An 18,988-nucleotide genomic window follows, 5' to 3' on the forward strand; every position below is an offset into this window, starting at 1 on the left:
CGGATCGACACCCTCAGAGCTTAGGGCAGACATCGCAGGGAAATCAGTATTTGGATCACCCTGGAGTACCTAACTGTTGTTCCGAGGACAAACAAATCCTCAGGTTGACTCCTGTGACCCCGCGCTTAACTTTTTAGAGCTTAGCCTCGCCGGTATAAGAATTCGTCGCAATGATGTAGAACCGGCAATTCATTTCTAGCTGACTCTAAGATTACACTTAAGGACCACTGCATAGGGATCACCGTGGCGAGAATGATTCATTGCCCTGATCAAACGTGACAAATGCCTGCGGTAGAGTATGAAGTCTACGTGAATAGAGAATCACAGTTTATTAGTAGCCAGCTTGAAATTATCGGTGCGAAACTGCTGGCATGCGAGGAGGGCTATAATAGAGTTAGAAGGCAAAGCATTGTTTACAATGCAACTTCTGGACAAGGCATTCCAGAGCCACTAGAGATCCCTATTCAAAAGAGCCCATGTTCCTAACCAATAAAGACATAAAGCTCGTTTAATAGCATTGCTTCCAACGCTGGCCTGACCAGGTTAAATACATTGAGACTCTGTACACACTTCGAATGAAGGGAAAGAAGAAGGAGAACCATATAAAGTTTGATAATACTTGGGGTAGTTTGTTACCGAAGGGTTTTGACTGCGGAGTAATAGGTCGTTACGGAAAGGATTATTGCGGAACTAACAACGGAGGTCCCAGCCAGATATAATGTTGAACAAGGCTGAGTTGTGACGGGGTCATTACAACCTCCATACTTGCGCCGAACGCCTCCGCGGAACTTCGCCGCCTAGAACGCTCCTTTTGCAAACCTTGCAACACGATGAATTCACTCACTTTAGTCACATTTTCGCTATATCATAGTCCTCAGGATGGAGGAACAGGACCTCCCCGACACAAGGACGCCGGCCCCCGACGAGGACCTCATCGGTCGCCGCCGATGCCCGGGAGAAAAACCTCTCCACCAAGACGAGAAAACTTTCACTCCTTTAACATATAAATAGATAGAACAGCGACCTCCTAGTCCTGGAGGTCAGACTCGTCAATATATCCCATTTAGCCCCCGACATCGCCTAGAACTGAGTGTTGCACAACATATAAGCTCTTTACGGAAAAAGATTACTACGGAACCAACAGCGAAAGTCCGAGCTAGAACCTCGGCTGTATTAATATAACCATGACATTCCCGTTGACAACAATCGATGTTCTAAACGATAAATGCCTGGAGACTCTGTGCACAATATTATGCTGAAAATCATAGTATAACTAGTCAAACTTGAGACACATTATCTTGGTATATATATCTATTCACTATACCTTCTCAGCTCGAGTACTCTCTCAAGATTTACATTGATTATTCCAAGACCATTCCAATCTTTTATAATATGGCCGTTCTGTATGAGATTGTGCGGCCGGTTCCAATTCTTGTGATCCTAATCGGCTTGGCCACTTTGCCTCTCATCGTCAAAATTTTCCTACAATATTGGCGGCTTCGTCACATCCCAGGTCCATGGCAGGCAAAATTAACCAATTTCTGGCTAGCCAGGAGAGTCTGGAGAGGGGAAAACTTTCCTGATATTTCCAGGGACTTGGACAAGCGATTCGGCCGAGTCGTGGCGTATGGCCCAAACAGGATCTTGTTCAATGAGCCTACAGCTATAGGTATTATATTCAATACCAGAAATCCCTTTCCCAAGGTATAGCGTACCCGTTGCTCTTACATATAAGTGGGATACTAATTCTCTTGAGCCCGATTCCTATAATGTACCAGTACAAGCCGTCAATGGTAAATTGATCAGTACATTTATCACGGAACGTAGCGAAGCCCGAATATCTATCATCAAAAAACAAATTATTGGCGCATTTAGCACCAATGCAATACTTGCCTATGAGCACCATATTGATCACAACATCACACGCCTAATGGACCGCTTTACGCTCTCCGAACAAGATAAAGTCTTCAACATTGCAACTTGGAATATCTTCTTTGCCATGGACACAATCTGCAATATCGCCTTCAGTGACAATCAAGGCCTAGTGGAAAGACAAGCTGATATAGGCCGGACTCTCCAGGGGGGGAAGGAACGGTTGCTACATTGGCACAACTGGCAGTCCCTACCGTGGCTCGAGGAACTCATCTTCAAGAATAGATGGGCGACTAGAGGTAGCCAAAAGAGCTCTAAACTCGGCGAGCTCGCCACGGAGCGACTTCAGGAACGCATGGAGAAGGGTGGAAGAGGGAACTTTTCGGATTTGCTCGACCGCTACCTGCAAGCCCGAGAAAGAGACCCTGCCACATTCACGAGATCCACGATTCTCGGTCTAGTCATGTCAATAATTGCTGCCGGCGGAGACACCACTTCCTCAACCATTAACGTGACCCTCTACTACCTTTTGGCAAACCCGCGGACAATGGCCAAGCTCAAGGCTGAAATCTCCCAAGCAAATCTATCTTTTCCACCAGCATGGGTCAACGTTTCTAAGCTTCATTATCTTGATGCATGTATCAAAGAAGCCGGCCGCTTACGTCCCCTCCTCTTGGACCCGCTGGAACGCGAAGTTCCTGTTGACTCCCAGATTGCTGGTGTTTTCGTCCCGGCCGGAACCGTCGTGGCCGTAAATACACACGCGTTGAACCTTGAACCCGAGATCTGGGGCAGCAAGACCCACGAATTCAGACCCGAACGATGGCTCGACTGCGACGAACAGCAATTGCAGAAAATGGAGAGATGTGATCTATTCTTCTCCGGTGGAAGGAGGATTTGCATCGGGCAGCATATCGCCTGGATCGAGATGAAGAAATATATTACTGCATTACTGTTAAGATTTGAGGTAAGAAAAATTTCATCCCCCATTGTCGCTCGCTCTCTCTGTATTCTGCTTTCCTTTTCACCCGGACTTATCTCTGCGTATCACACAGATCGAAGCTGTCGAACCTAACGCGCCGCTAAATTGGTCCGGAAGCGTAAATCTTTCCGTTGACGAGCTTATGGTGAGAATAAGAGCGCGGTAACTACTATTAGTTGTTGGGCATGATATGGAGTAATATGCCTAGGCTAGTTACATGACATGAAAAATCTCCGGGAAATCAAATTACCGTCCAGTACGGAGTACAGTACATCAAAACAAGACCAAACAGCGAAAACAACCATAACCCCAAAGCATCATTACCGACGTCACCGTATCGTCTGGTAATCCACCATATCATTCGGTTTCGATTAAGAGCTCTAAGAGTCACTAACGTAATCCACGGGCTAGTGGTTCGCACGGGCTAGTGGTTCGCAGATCCATCACCGCCTTCAACACATGTTTATTAATTATCTCCACCACCATGAGTTCTATTCAATTACAACAAGAAGGCAGGCTCCAATTAGCCATTAAAGCTCTGCACGATGGCAAATTTGACCGCGTTAAGCACGCGGCGCGCGCGTACAACGTGCCACACACGACATTCACGCGTCGACTCCGAGGAATCGCTCCCCAGCGCGGTACGCCTGCAGCTAGAGCTCCGAAATGAATACGAATAATGTGAATATTCACGAGTAAATATGAATATGAATAAGTCTTGGCGAATAAATGTGAATATGAATATGGTCCGTATTCATATTCGCAATATTCGTGAATATTCATGAATATTCACACATGTGGGGGCCCTTTTGACAGGGCATTTTCCTTATTCTTCTATCCTCGCTGTCACTGCCTGGTGAATCGCCAATTCAAAGAAGTCTCTCACCATAGTATTAACCCTACGGCACAGCGTCTCTGCTGCTGCTCCGCTACTTATGCCACGCTTTTTGTATCTTTCCTATCTACCTGCGGGAATCGTAGTGATCCTTGAGCAGAACTAACGATCGCATAGTGTCAGCGTTCATCGACTGCCGCCGGAGACCCAGGACGTCTCGAGCCCCACTGAACACACGTTCCACTCCGACCTCGGTCGAGGGAACCGACAGATAATCACGGGCGGCGCGTGCCATCGACGGGAACTCGAAAGCATTGGCCTTCCACCACCGGAGCACCCAGTCCGCCGCGCCATCCTCCACACAACCCTGCGACCAGCTAACCACGGCCGAATCAAGATACCGGTCGACGTCCGACGTCTGGATGCCAGCTCCCGGCTGCAGCCGTCTCAAAGTTTTCCACAACGAGTCTGGCATACCAGCCGGTTGTTTAGGCTCCGGGGGAAGACTGAGCTGAAACGGATATTCGGTCTTGAGAAAATCTCGGACTTGTGACACGGTGGACGCCGCTTCGGCCGTGTTCATGTGATCTGTGATCAATGAGGTCTTGATGCGTGGATCCAACACTGTCGATACATAGTATAAGATGTTCTCGTCCATTCTCCGAATGAAATTATCCGCCTTCTCGAGCGCATGCCGGGCCGCCTCTTGCACCGACATATGGATGTCCTGGAACTCGCCCTGCGCGGTGCTGACGTCGGTGAGCAGATCATTAAGACTCCAGTATATGGCCAGACTGTCCCCGATGGCAGGCATGTCGGAAGAGACGATGTTGGTGTAATCCCAGAAAGGCTTCAGGACCCTTTCGATGTGTCCCAGTAGCACCCAGTCTTCTTCCGACGGCAGGAGATTCTCGATCTCTCGGTGAGTCCGGCTGTATTGGGTCAATTCCTTCCGTAGTCGGAGCGCGTCGGCGATCATGGTGTAGGTCGAATTCCATCGAGTCTCCACATCATAGCGAATGAGTTTCCGAGGCGACACCTCTCGCCATTCCCGCAGTCGCTGGGGGCTCCGTGCAATCCAGAGCACGAGCATGCGGATCCTCGCCACAGCATTCTTCCCTGTGAGGGCGTTCACGCTCGACTCGGAAGGCCACTGGCTTCGTGATGCACTCGCCTGACCCAGCGTAGCCTTCGCTTCTTTGACCGATCCCATCCCAAGCTGTGTCAGAATGTCTCGGCAGATGAGATTGATGATGTGTGCCAGGCATCGAATAAAGCTGGGGCGGCCGTGGAAACGCATGAGCGGCCGCAGGCGAAAATCTCCATCCTCGTCATCATAGACCTTCGACAGCTCCGCATAGATCGTATCGCACATGGTTCCGTTATTGCCGGCATTGTCACCGGTGATCGTAAGGAGTTTCGGGGCCAGATCGAGCTCGTGAAGCAACGCGAGGACCACCGCCGCCATATTCTCGCCCGAATGTGGTCCGGGAAGCTCGACAGAATCCAGGAGCACTTCTCGCCTCTCGAAGCACGGCGTGGTCCAATGTCCAATCACCGCGAGAATACTGAGTTGGTGCTCAGACGTCCATGTGTCGAGGGCGATGGCAATACTGTCACAGGTTTGGGCGAGCTCGCGCTTCAATCCCAGCCGATAATCTTCAAACTCATTCCTGACACGATCGCGGAGAGTGTCCGCACATTTCAGAGGCACCTCGACCCCGACCGCATCAAAAATCCCTTGGAAGCTCGAGTGTTCGACTGCGGTAAAAGGCTGTCTGGTCTGGACGATCCACCGGACCAGTGCATGTTCCAGGCCCGTGCGCTCTTGCCGAGGAGACAGCATCCGGTCTAAAGGGCCACGAGCCGGGCCTGATGTCAATTCTGAACGCGGCCCAATACGGTGGCGCGTCCGAAGGTGAGTGAGCAGATTGGAGGTTGTGCCGTGGCGAGACGAGTCAGAGGACGACCAGCTACACCGCTTACAGACGAGCAGGCGATCATTCTGTGGCAGTCGGCCTCTTTTGTTCCACTGCGTATGAAGCTCGGTAACCCAAAAATGGTCTTGAGTCCAGCTGGTGTGAACTTTTCGCCTCTTCGCCGCGGACTCGTCCACAGTCGGGCCAACCGACAGGTGACGTTCCTCAGAATCCGAAGTGACGACTGTTGAGGGGCCACTGGACACTTGTGAGACCGACTCGGATGGCAGTGGCCCTTCACAGTCATCGCAACCTGTGGTGCCTGAGACAACGCTCTGTTCAAGGTCCGGCGAGGACGGCGAAATCAACGTGTCGAGCCCGTTGTTGAGCGCAAGGTAGTCTTTGCGAGGTAGATTACGCGTCACACGAGGTTCTCCCGGAGCGACAGCCATATCCTCCAATGCGAACTGCTCGTTCGGCATGTAGAGACAATAGAAGATCAAGTTCATCCGTCATGAGGAGTCCTCATTGTCAAAATAAAACCGCGCCTCACCTAAGCTAGAACGGACTTTAAAAAAAACAATTTCGCGTACCGTGAAGTTTCGACTCACTCAGAACGTGTTTGAAGGGTGCATTACGCGCATTCCTCCCTGTACAGCATCTATACGGATTCTGTGCCGTTGTAGGCGCATCGTGTGCCCTCGGCGCCGCGTTTATTGATTTGATGCGAGGAAGTCGATTAAGGTTGAGTAGAAATAACACAGTTTCAGGCGGGCATCACCGTCGAAACTCTGCATCAATCTTCGGTGCCTCTTAATTGCGTCAAATGATGGACAATGGATAGTAAACAGATTGAAGTGTGTCAGCGGAGCACGACGCAAGCTTCCCTGGGAATATCCGAAGATTTCTAAGGTTAAAAGAGGTGAAGAATCCATGTTGTTGTTGATTGTCGGAGTGGATCAACTATGCTCCGGGCTGGACGTGAATAATGTGAATACGAATACGAATATTGCCCATATTCGCATGAATAAATATTCACTTTATTCATATTCGCAAAGGCGAATACGAATATAAGCTATATTCGTATTCGTTTATTCATTTCGGAGCTCTAGCCATAACTCGTATGTCTTAGACAGTGTGTTACCACATTCATCACAATGAGATAAACTTGTCTTGAGGTTGTGGAAGATGCGGCGACAGGATGTGGATGGTAATGTCGTGCGCATTTGCAGCCCGGCCGAGCAGGAAATGAGGCACGTCTCGGAGCATGGCCAGCGTGGCTCGAGGAGCATGCTCGCCGTCGCCACTCGCGACGAACAGGGGCGTCTCGAGGTAGACGTCATTGGTCATATTCTGTCGCGCTTGGGGAACCGGTTGATGCCAGAGGCCTTTTCGTGGTGCGAGTGAATGCAGGAACCCAAGATAGCTGTCGATGTCGAACGCGTGCCGGAGTGGTTGTTTTCGGGTTTCTTCGCGGTGGAAACAAACATGCTGGGGTTGGAGATGCTGGGGAGAAATGCCACAAAACGCAGACTGTAATTGCACAGGTCTGGGGAGGACATTACAACTGAGTTGATCAGGAGACAGCAAGTCAGAGGATGCGAGAACAGAAATGCTGTTGCGGTCATTGAAGATATCATTTAGGCCGTAGTGGTCGTCGTCAGCTACATATGCCATGTGCTGCCGACAAGTGCAGCCGCCAACGTCGCCCTGAAAAAAAGCAATAAGCTTGTTGACTGTATGCTGAAGATCAGAAGGAGGTTGTTCATCGTCTTCGTTATCGCTATGTGGTGCAGAACGCTCAGATGCAAAATCATAAACCGAATCTTCCTCGCCACTGTTAGTATGCTGGCCTGCAAAATCATCCTCCTCATTATGAACTCTCCTCGCGGTGCCAGGACCATTGCTACCATTATCAAAGCTCCCACCTCTTTCTCTGGGGATATACTGGGGCCGGAATATACTCTCATCGTCTCGGAAGTCATCATCATCGTTATCATCGTTATCATCATTATTATCATTATCAGCGAAAATTAAATCTTCACTTCCGCGATGCTGTGCGCCAATACTCTCACGGATAGACGATGAAAGAGGGCTAAAGGAAGGACGAAAGGGAGATCGCCGAGAAGATGACAGCGGGCTGAAAGATGGTCGGACAGGAGATAATCGAATTAGAGGAGGGGTGGTATTGACGGTTGATGCGATAAAAGGATTGCGAGGAGGATACTGTGGAAAGAAGCGAGAAAGCTGCGATTGACTCGATAGTAGTTGTGATGGGCGAGGAGAGGATTGGTCGGTAGACGCGATGGTGGAGGAATAACTAAAAGAAGGTTTGTTGTTGCTGGCTGTGATAAGTGTGTGAGGCTTATACAGTGTGCGATGCTCGTCCACCTCAGTGGCTCCCTGCTGAAGTTGCGCATCTTGCGCATCTCGAGCTATCGTAAGTCCAGAGACTCTCAGGCCCATCTGTGACAGTGTCACAGCCGCTTCTTCTTCGTCGGTCATCGCGAGGGAGATGATCTGCTCGCCCTGTTGAAGCTGCGCCGAAGTAGGTCGTGTAATCGAAGTGCGTTCATCTCTTTGTCGGTGGCGAAACCGTTGAACGCGCGCGGCAGCAAGAACACGCCGTCGATTGAGAGTAGGGTCATCTGTAGTCTGGGATAAGGGGCGTCCGCGCTTAGAAGGCATTGTTATAAATACACTATATTGCAGCTTAATTGAAGAGTGAACGAAACATGGTCGACTGCGAAACATTATTAACACTTCTACATTAAATTGTAACGCTCTTGGCGGTCTAACCCAAAATGTTCGAGAATTGTAACGCCCTTGGCATTTCTCGTGAAGCCACTCCTCGAGACTGTATCTTTAACACCACACCGAGAAAGCAGCACAACAGGTATGAGAATGAGAATAGTAGCATTCGATTGGCCGTCAGAGGCTCTATCGATTATACTATAGCATCAAATATATTTCTCGAGTGTAGTGTCTAACCCTAAGGGGGGAAACCGGGTATGGACGAGATCCCGAGGAGCGATATTGGCTCAATTTTCGGGACTTTTCCTGGTCATCCGCCATCTGCTCAGGCCTATGCACGTTTTCCACCTTTCTGGGGCCATCTCCAGGCCCTTGCGGTATATCTGAGGTAGGCGGCCGCAAGATGGCAGTCTGAGAAGAGTTGCTTGGCGTATCCATGTGCTCAGCTATGAAGTACTTCTCGATTTTCAGGGTGGCCACTTCGACAGCATGAGTTGCAAAGCGGCCAATTAGAAGCAGAATGGAGTAGAGAAGACATAGTAATTAGTTCTCAGAAGCTCACCCATGGTTGCAACGACTATTGCAGAACTCGAGGTTGTTCATTAGGTGCACAGCCACCAGAGCCAAGGAAGACGATAAGGAGCTTCAAGTCGAGGATATTTTGAATGTATGGCTGCCATGGTCTAGAATTCAATTCGTACACTTGATGATGCCATTGGCGTTGAAGAACGAGACCACCTTAGCACAGGGGGAAGACTTCGTATTCTGCCCTACTCATTTCCACCAGCAGCCCGATCGAGCTCGTTGCCAAGCACTGCCAAGAACAAGGCGCAGCTAAGAGAAGCGAGGAGCGAGGTTCCAGCGTACGTGAAGTATTTACCTTAGTAGAGGACGGGCGGAGCACCAGGAAAACCGGTTGTCGTAGGAAACATGGAGAAGTCATCAATGATGGACTGCCACATCATATTATCTCCAATGGAACTGCCCAACATATCTTGTTGTGATTGGTGATTGTAATTACCTGTTGCTGTGCCAGAAGTCGGCTCAGTCGTGCCGTACAGCTGGACCACAGGCTGAGCCTCATGTTCCGCACCACAGCTATGCTGGGTTGTTTTTTGAAAGCGCATAGATGCGAAGGCGGTCATGGTGTCCGCCATGGCGCACTTCATGGTATGGTACGGGGAAACGAGGGAAACTTCGATTTCCGCCTCTGCGGAGGAAGTGCTCTCACATCTTTGGTGCCATGTAGATAGACCCGATAGCCCACGAGAGAAGAACTGCCACACATCTCTTTGGTCCGGTTCAGCGTCGGGTGTGGTTGTGGACAATTCTGTCCCGAATTTAGTCTGTATGCGTTGGGTAAAATCCATGAAATCTGCTTCGCGGCTTGCGATTGCATGGTCCCATGCAGAAGTCGTTGGCATGCGAGAAACAATGGAGAGAACGACCAGTGCATACGGGAAGAGATTGAAGAAGCCTGAGGGTAGCTCTGTGATTATCTCCTTGGGAATTTCCAGGACATGGGTCAATAAATCGCGTGCGGAGGTCAAGAGATTCCACAGATTCGAGGTTTGCGAGGGTGTTGAAGTGTTGCTATGGTCGCGATAAAGTGCAATCTCATAGAGGGTGACTGGCAAAGCTTGTATTTCGGCGATCAAAGCGTCTACATGACTCCATTCAGCCAGGATTATGCTTGGAAGGGATATAGGCCTACTCACAGTTCGTATTGGCAGCTGAAAGAGCATGACTAGCTTCCAAATCAGCGATCTCTTTTTTGAAGCCGTTCAGAGACATCTGTAATACAGAGTCGTTGTGAGATCGGACCAGAGCTGGATCGCTGTATGAGAAGCGCTCGCCAATAGTTTTGACCAAGCATTTTGCACGGATGAAAGCGACCGCATCAACGTCTGTGGGATACTCTTGCTCAGCCTCAAGAATTTTGCAGCAGTTGTCAATCCATTTAGTGTGGGTCATAGCCAGTTCTTTCCGCATTACAGCCAGACTACTAGTCGTGAGCAACGCGGCAACGACGAGACGGCAATGGACTCACGAGGATGATATATAAAAGCAACCGAATAGGGCGCGAATCTCGGCAGTGCTTCTTCGGCACTGTGCTGGCAGTGTTTTTGGTTGGCCGAAGACGACAGTGTGGCAGCATATGGCACTGGCCACTCGCTGATCACGATGAGCAGGGCATCTGTCAAGCTCGAGGTCGATGACCAGGCCGTACGCAGTGAGGAAAAGCATGTACAATTGCTTCTTCGCGGGGCTGAAGTGGAAGTGACTCCAGCCGAGATGAACGAGCAAGCCTTGCAAAAGGTCAAAATCTTTATCGGCCCCTATCATAACTCGTTCGCACAAGATCTTCCGGCATTCGACCCCGAGCCTTCGTTGAAGTAGATGGTCACCTTCAATGCCTGCGGTCATGATAGCTAAGAAGAGAAACGGTGATTTTTCTCTCAATGTAGCTGCATCGATCTCCGGTGGGACCACCACGAATGGGAAGAGTTTGGTGCGGACGCATTTGTATTTTTCCAAGATTATGTCGGCAGCTGCGATGGTGAGAAGACCGGTGTTGATAATATCGAAGCGATGGCCTGGTTCGAATGTCGAGGACGCCACGCTTTTCATACTGTCATCATCTGTAGGAGCTGGAGTCTCAAGGTCAATACGCGGACCTGAAGTCGGGACACCCATGCCGCCCTTCTCAGGACCCATCATTGAAAGAAGGGTTTCGACCTTCTCTTCCAGTGCTTTGACGCGGGAAGATTGCTTCTCCTTTTTGCGTCTTGGTCTATCTTCCAAGATACATTCTCTTTTCAGCCTCCTGCATCGTTCACAGAATTTATCTGATCCATTGAACGAACACTTCGCTTTAGCTGCAGCACATCGAACGCAAGCTCGTTGTTTTAATTGTCCATTTCCGATGGCATTCATGTCTGATGTGCATGAAGATCCAATCCGAATACTCAGACAAATGTTACTCTCCGTTGAGGGCCGGAGAAGGAGTGGTACACTGGGTAGAATTGAGGCAAGTAGGGAAGCAGGGGCCGGGAATATCGAAGATTCAAACTCCGGTCGTGCATGAAATTTCCAGGCTGCAACTTTAATCTGGATTTGACAGACCAAGGAAGAGCGCAAATCCGAGCGAGTAACGCCGCTTCTGCTTGTCAGACTAAATCTAATTAATTGGAACGGGCCTTTTTCTGTCCGTTCGCGTCACTCCTGGTGTCGTTTCACTCTGTTCCTACACCGTCCCGTTTTCACTCTTTTGTCAATACGGGGCAGATTTTCGCAATCTAAAATTCCATCACTCTATCCAGATACAACAGTAGCTGTCCATTGGACTCGAGTGGGTCTTCTCGATATGCTCCTGTCTTGTTGCTGTAGCCTTGAACGGGAACGGCATCAAAGCTGTCCTGTCCGTGCTTCAGAATACTCTAACCACATGCCTTGTTTACAAATGCACCTGATCGATGACTCCCGACGACCTAGAGCTCGCAGGGCGGTATGCTCCTTTAAATGTGCTTCCTTTCCACCCTCTGCGTCTCACTCAAATTGTCCCTGTAGTTGAATCCCTTTCCGCCGGCGACAACCAGTTGACCGAACATGCTCGACCATAAAGATCCGCGGAGTGCCGTCAACGTGCCTTCTGGAGGCCCAGACAAAGACGAAGCAGACTTGGAGGGTCCAAAGGCGCCTCAAGATCCTGATGAAGTGCCCAACTATTATCTGACCGGCTCAAAATTATATCTCATCTTGGGTGGCATTGGCTTGACCGTCTACCTCTTCGCTCTTGATGTCTCTGTGATAGCTACAGTAAGTCATGGTTCTATCACAACTCTTCTCCTTGCAAGGCTGACTGACTCACCAGGCAATCCCTGCCATCACCACCCAATTCAATGCCACAACAGATATCGGTTGGTATGCTGCAGCTTACCCTCTCTGTCTCTGCTCGCTGCAGCCTATGTCCGGGAAGATTTACACCTACTTCTCGCTCAAATGGAGTTATTTCGTCTTCGTCGGCATTTTTCTGCTGGGATCCTTACTATGTGCTGTATCTCAAAACTCCAATATGTTCATCACCGCCCGAGCGATCACTGGAGTCGGAGCTTCTGGGATCTTCTCGGGAGCACTATCAATCCTCGCTGTAGTGACACCCCTATCCAAACGAGCTCTCTATACTGCATGTTTGACAGGTGTCTTCGGAATCGCCACTGTCACCGGACCAATCATAGGAGGAGCTCTGACGACGAAAGTCTCGTGGAGATGGTGCTTCTACATCAACCTGCCTGTCGGGGCCTTCACCTTGGTTGCCTTAGGTCTGTTCTTCAAACCTCCGATCCGAGAAACCGACAAAGGTACTTTGCGGGAGAAGATCGAGAAGATCGACGTAATCGGCTGCGCGCTCTTTATCCCTACGATTGTCATGGTTCTTCTGGCGCTGCAATGGGGTGGTCACCAGTATGCCTGGAAGTCGGCTACGGTTATTGGACTTTTTTGTGGAGCTGCCGTTCTGGCTGCCATCTTTCTTACATGGGAGTTCAAGAGAGGAGATGACGCTATGATCCCATTTTCTGTCGTCCTGCAAAGATCCATCCTTTTAAGTTGCCTCTTCAGCGCGTGCATGTTCGGCGCCTACATGATCAACATCTACTACATGCCAGAATGGTTTCAGGTGATCAAGGGGGCCTCTCCGCTTCATAGCGGTGTTATGACACTGCCTGCCGTTGGGTCTCAAGTTGCATCCGCGATCATATCAGGGTTGATCGGTAAGTGCCAAAAAGCCGGCCCTACCCGTGTTGCCTGAGGACACATTCACTAATTTACCGACCTACAGGAAGCCGCACAGGGTACTATAACCCATGGTTTTTCGTCGGCATTGGCTCTATGAGTATCGCGTCGGGCCTATACACCACCCTGACTACCTCAACCGGCCATGCGAAATGGATAACCTTCCTCGTCTTCCAAGGCCTAGGCGGCAGCTCTTTTCAGAGCCCTCTCCTAGCCGTACAAGCCACGCTAGCATCACGACCTCGCCTCATCCCCGTCGGTCTCGCGTGCAGCGCATTTTTCCAGTACTTCGGCGCCTCGGTCTTCCAGAGCATCGCACTGGCAATCTTTCAGAACCAACTTGTCAAGTCACTCAAATCGCGTGCCGGGCTTGACCAGGCGCAAGTGCAGTTGATTCTGGATGCTGGATCTGGAAACGCCAGGAAAGTCACGTTGGACTCGTTTCCGAATAAGCTGAGTTCAGTGCTGTGGGCGTACAATAAGGCCATAACGAATGTGTTCTACGCCTCTTTGGCTGCATGCATTCTCGGGTTCTTCATTGCCACTGGCGTCGAATGGAAGAACACGAAAGCAAAACCTGCATCTGCTCCCAAGAGCCAGACAGAAAGCGAGATCCCAGTCACAGATGAGGCGAGGGAAACGGATCTGATTACTCCTGCTCGAAGTGAGAAAGACGAGGAATCTCTCTCTTCCTGATTCGCTGTCGCTGGTGTCTTCGACATGCCGCGTTGCCACCATCGAAACAGATAATGCACGGAACTGAAGCTGTTTGTATCACTATCTTTGACTAGCTGGCGCTTTGGAAAATGGAAGGTTAGATGTTGGTGGAAGGAAAACGGAAATCAACGAGAGACGGAAGAAATAGACACGAGCGAACAGAATGCTACTCTACTCACAAAGTTTAAAACTACCACTAATAAAATCGGAAGTCTCCTATGCACCGTTTATTTAATCCAGGGATTGAGCAATTCCACAACCATTGCTGTAATATTACCAGGCTCTATCACGTATGACACCATGTGCCAGCCACGAGCGCAGAAATGGCTTTACCACTGCACCGACGCTTAGGGGTATTCCGTAACGCAATTTACTGTGCCCAACTCGCTCAGACGACCAACACTAGATAACGACAGACTCCAATACAGCACAGAACTAAGCTGAACAGGCAGACTAGAAGGGTGCTCAACCCTTAGCCCCCCACCCACCAATGTTTGTCCGAGGTAGAGACTCTCCATGTTCCCTCTCCTCGATCATTTCAAATTGTTATGCAACGCTCAGTTCTAGGCGATGTCTGGGGGCTAAATGGGATGTATTGACGAGTCTGACCTCCCTCTCTCGGAGGGAGATCCCTATCTATTATATAGCCAAAAGGAGCGTTCCAAGGGAGGGCTTTCTCGCCGTCGCACAGCGCGCCGCGTGGAGCCATCGGCCGTCGTCGGGCGGCGTTCTATCGGGCGACGTTCCTACACAGAGAGAACGCCTCCTTGTGAAGCCCGAGAATATAGTCATATATGACTAGAAACAGTGAATCGATGGTGTTGCAAAAGTTGTAAGGAACGTGAGTGCGTCGGCGTTCCGCCGGAGGCGCTAAGGCACTAGGCGTGAGTATTTGACTTGTAAAGACAGTGCTGAAAGCGCCCGCAACTCAGCCTAGTTCAACACAAATCCATCTTTTTCCAGGCAACCTCCTGAACCTCCTAGTCCTTACGGACCACACCTCACCGAATCGCCACCATCCGCGGGGTATTGTATACAGTCTTCTTATCACAATCCCCACCATCAGCAGAGACGGAAGGCTGTACGAGCGGCAGAAGCATGCGATTCCTGTCGACAACGAAAAACGAAATGCGATGAAAGCAGACCGCAATGTCATCATTGCAAGGTCAAAGGCTTGGAATGTACATATAGAGAGTTACCGTATCAAACAAAGTCGGAGAAGCAAATACTCGACGTCACTGGGAAATTGGAGACGATAAACAGGAGCATCGAAATGCTTATTCAGAAGTCGAAGACGCGAAGATTGATGCGTTATTGAAAGCTTTGCAGCAGAGGCCGCAATTTGAGATCGACACAGCGCCAAAAATAGATGGACACCGGGAAATTGCCTCACGACGGAATGACGGGTCAACCTTTGTCGCCAATCTTCAAGATGATACATTATGTGCCCATCACAGAGACGAGAACTCTGATGCGCAGTCCACGACGCGACCGCAAGTGCTACCGTCCTCTGTGCCGCCTCCCGCAGGCATCTTGCAGCAGTCTATTCCTATCACATTGTGTGTGTGCTCGACATTCGGATTGATGTTGCAGTTTTCTCCCTCGCAACGCCGTATGTACACGATTCTTTCTTGCGCTTGTGGGTCTCCCTTAGGGTTGAAGCGGCGACGAATGCCGGGGTAACCTGGTCCTGCGCCATCAACCCAGTACCTGGTACTGATCACCGCAAACGTCCCTCTCTCCACCAGGGTTTCACATTCCCCTGACTCTTCGTTCGTGTCGGCGCTCATCATCATGAACGCTTCTTCTGAGTAGTATTCGACATCGTCCGGAAAATCGTGCTCTCGTTCCAGGTCATAGTGTGTTCCCTGCCCTCCCACTCCATGTGTATGTGCGCCGTCGTGTGGGCACATGTCGTTCGTACACATATAAAGGGTTAACCTTGTCCATTCTTCCTGAGGATTTCGATACGGTGCGAACCGTTTGCTTCCATCTGGTTGTGTTGTCCAAAAGTGTGTAGAGTTGTTCTGTCTCAGTTGCTTCGAGCTTGGTGTAGTGGGCGGCCACGTCTAGGTCGATCTCGTGTGGTGTGAGTTCATCCTGCTCCTTGAACGGGAACAGATGTGGCCATCTTCCTATCGTATCGTGGGTATGCGTTTCCAACACGGGGCAACCAAAACATCTCCAGATGATTATCTTCCTTGGTTCAGTCTGGGTAACGCCTGGGTCCAGACGGAATCCGTTGTTGACGCGAGGCGTTCCCTGGATAGGTTCTTCGTAGTAGGACCAGTGTCTCGTAAGGATAGCCGCGTGACTGTAACCATGGAACAACACGGCGTCTTTTTCTGTTTCCTCCAGACACTGCTTCCTCATCTTTCCTTCGAATGGGAACGAATTCGTCCAACCCTAGTACGTCGTGCGAGTGGGGCCAGTCATGGCAAGCCCAGTCGTCGCACGCGATAATGGGAACCATTTCCGTTTTCTTTTCTGGGTCTCCAAAAGGGTTGAACCGCTTGTGATCTCCTTTGCAACCTGGCAAGCACCAGCTCTCACATGGCCGTGTTGCCCAGTACTGTGTTTCTAGTACCGCAATGTTGCAATGGTTCGATACTACTCGATATTTGTTCGCGTGTCGGTATGCAGCTGTCTCTCTGGGTGTGGCACTCGTACACCCTTCGTCGTTCTTGCCGCTGCTGGGCATGTCATCGTCCTCGTCTTCGTCTAGGAACACATGTAGCTGTGTGTTCCCCCAAATGTCGTGGGTATGTTTTCCTTCTCCTTCGTCTTCGCATTCATGGTCGTTGCAGATTCTCATTTGTACCGTACGGAGCTCCACTCTTTTTGCGCTGAACGGGCGAAACATGGGTTTCCCGTCAACCTGTATCCAATAGCTTGTTGTGGCCATAACCGCCTGGTGGTCCTTGTGCGTGATCCGGTAGAGTTCCGCGATGTCAAGGTCAAACTCGTCGACGAGGAGCTCGTCCTTGTCTTCGAACGGGAAGTCATAACGTCTCCCGCCCGAGTCGTGAGTATGTGTCTTGCTGTCCCAACACCCGAAACATCTCTCCAGAACCACAACCTTGGGTCCCTGTCGTGGAGCGTCCTTACAGTCAGGATCGAAGATCGTTCGACCCTCGCTGTCCTTGGACCAGTACTTCGTCTCAACTTCTGCAACTCCGTATCCGATGCGCATAATTCCTAGAAGGTACTTGTTTTCTCCCATGTGGTCGATGATATCTTCTTCATCCCAGTTGGCGATCTGTCTCTCACGTGGTTTCCGCGGACTTTTGTCTTTGTTCCTTGAAGGAAACCATCCTGAGTCCCCGGTGTTAGGGTGGTGGATGGCGCATCCGTCCTCGTAACGGAAACACCAAGACATGAACGAATGTTTATCTGTTGTCTCTTCGGCTTCTTTATCCTGCTCCCGTGAGCTAGGAAAGGTCCCTGCGATCGCGGCAACCTCTTCACCGTCCGTTCTTGGAGGTGGTCCCGGAGTCGCTCCCTCCGTCTGGGTCCCTTCGGGCATCCCCTTCTGTGCTTTTGAAACGTTGCTAGCTTGCTCGGGTTCTTCGTCGGAGGACTCAAGAGCTGCCTGGAATTCAGCTTTTCGGGTCTGAACCATGGCACTCATTTCTGCAACTCCCTCCCCGAAACGTTTCATCCATATCTTCGCAGGAGTGTCGGCCTTTTTTTCTCCTGCACCGGTTCTCGCTTGCATCATGTGCAGTCCCAAGGGCTTTGTACCACATTCTTTAGCCCGATGTCCGGATTTACCACAGTTGTAGCACAGGTTTTCTTTCTTTCGTCGCTCTCGCTCCTTGTTGGATGGCCCCTTGCGCTGGAACTTGCCCTTCGGTCGTGAGGACCGGCCTCGCTCCATTGCGTCAAGGTCCATCGGATCCCCGTAAGATCGACTGCTGCCCTTGTTTCCGTTGAATGGGCCGCCAGTTCTTCCTCGGTATCCTTTCTTTTCGAGCCTTCGTTCGTAGAGCCAGTTGTCGATCTCAATGAGACCATTGTAGTATGCGGCGGCGTACGCGTTGTCTTCCCAGTCCAATTTTGCTTCCAGCCTCTTGAAGAGAGCGTAGTAGTTGGCAGCAGACCCGGTCTGCTTGAGGTGGTGAATACGTTGTGACGCGGCCTGTTCTTCCCCTGGAGTCCCGAAGATTTGCTTCAACTTCTGCACGAAGACGTTGAAACTGGCGAAGATTTCCTTGGTTTCGTCATCCTTCAGGGCCTCCGGTGAGGTCAAATGGTCCATCACGATTGGTTCGAACCAATGGAACGCCGGCCCCTTCATGTTGAGAGCTGCATAAAGGACTCTGTCTTCAGTAGGCTCCGGGATTTCCACACCGTCCGTGGCATCAGCTTTCTCTGTCCACTTACCATCGTCGCTCAGACGGAGTTCGGGAAGTTCCTCGCCATCCCATGTCCTTACTTCGTCAATTTCATCGTCAGGAACATCGTGCTCTTCAGCTGTCCGACATGCGACTAGAAGCAAATCAGTGATATATGTATCGCTCATCTGGCCAAACTCACTCTCAAATGCTTGGTCAGCACCTTTAGCCTTATTGAAATCGGGATGGAGTCGAGACCCCTGACGGCGGAATAAATTCACCATATTTTCCTTGTCTTTTCGAACATTCCCCGTCGGTTTGAATCCAAACATCTTTTGGTAATCCTGCGGATCGCAGTTCTCCACATGTTGCACAAGTGAGATTTGTTCTTCCGTCGGCACAAGAGCGGTCTCGTCCGCAGCTTGGTGATTCTGTGTTCCATTATCGACAGGAGCCCCAGATGGGGCAGCCAAGAGAACTTCATGTGGAGTTTCAATGATTGCAGATAATGTGCCAACACGGGTTGACTCGCGCTCTTCGCGCTCTTCGCGCTCTTTCTCCGCCATGATTCTACCAGTTTCAGGCGCCGGAGTGCCATCAGGTGTGGGAAGACCATGTTGTTGTCGCGAACGACGGCTTCGGCGTTCAGACTTTCTCGTAGTACCCTTCTCATTTTCTGTGGCCATTTTGTCAATATTGGGCTCAAGTTGTTCCTCAAAGATAGATAGGAGATATGACGATGATAGTGATGATGATGATGATGATGATGAAGAAGATC

General features: G+C 50.4%; 5 protein-coding genes across 5 annotated transcripts; 2 read left to right on the forward strand and 3 right to left on the reverse strand.

The window, feature by feature from the left end:
- Positions 1-1,392: 1,392 nt before the first annotated feature.
- Positions 1,393-3,020, forward strand: PV08_09004 (uncharacterized protein; the record flags this gene model as incomplete). The annotated part of the gene is made up of 3 exons (XM_016383325.1): positions 1,393-1,704; positions 1,757-2,839; positions 2,928-3,020. The coding sequence occupies 3 exons, from the start codon at positions 1,393-1,395 to the stop codon at positions 3,018-3,020; spliced, it is 1,488 nt and encodes a 495-aa protein (XP_016231948.1).
- A 3,740-nt stretch (positions 3,021-6,760) lies between these two features.
- On the reverse strand, positions 6,761-8,296 carry PV08_09005 (uncharacterized protein; the record flags this gene model as incomplete). Its single annotated transcript, XM_016383326.1, has 1 exon — positions 6,761-8,296. One exon carries the CDS (start codon positions 8,294-8,296, stop codon positions 6,761-6,763), a length of 1,536 nt encoding a protein of 511 aa, XP_016231949.1.
- Positions 8,297-9,243: 947 nt separating this feature from the next.
- Positions 9,244-11,299, reverse strand: PV08_09006 (uncharacterized protein; the record flags this gene model as incomplete). The annotated part of the gene is made up of 3 exons (XM_016383327.1): positions 9,244-10,025; positions 10,081-10,364; positions 10,413-11,299. 3 exons carry the CDS (start codon positions 11,297-11,299, stop codon positions 9,244-9,246), a joined length of 1,953 nt encoding a protein of 650 aa, XP_016231950.1.
- Positions 11,300-11,971: 672 nt separating this feature from the next.
- Positions 11,972-13,852, forward strand: PV08_09007 (uncharacterized protein; the record flags this gene model as incomplete). The annotated part of the gene is made up of 3 exons (XM_016383328.1): positions 11,972-12,181; positions 12,237-13,134; positions 13,203-13,852. 3 exons carry the CDS (start codon positions 11,972-11,974, stop codon positions 13,850-13,852), a joined length of 1,758 nt encoding a protein of 585 aa, XP_016231951.1.
- Positions 13,853-16,079: 2,227 nt separating this feature from the next.
- Positions 16,080-18,896, reverse strand: PV08_09008 (uncharacterized protein; the record flags this gene model as incomplete). Its single annotated transcript, XM_016383329.1, has 1 exon — positions 16,080-18,896. The coding sequence occupies one exon, from the start codon at positions 18,894-18,896 to the stop codon at positions 16,080-16,082; it is 2,817 nt and encodes a 938-aa protein (XP_016231952.1).
- Positions 18,897-18,988: the final 92 nt, after the last annotated feature.

Source organism: Exophiala spinifera, assembly GCF_000836115.1.
Source record: "Exophiala spinifera strain CBS 89968 unplaced genomic scaffold supercont1.7, whole genome shotgun sequence".
Lineage (NCBI taxonomy): Eukaryota > Fungi > Ascomycota > Eurotiomycetes > Chaetothyriales > Herpotrichiellaceae > Exophiala > Exophiala spinifera.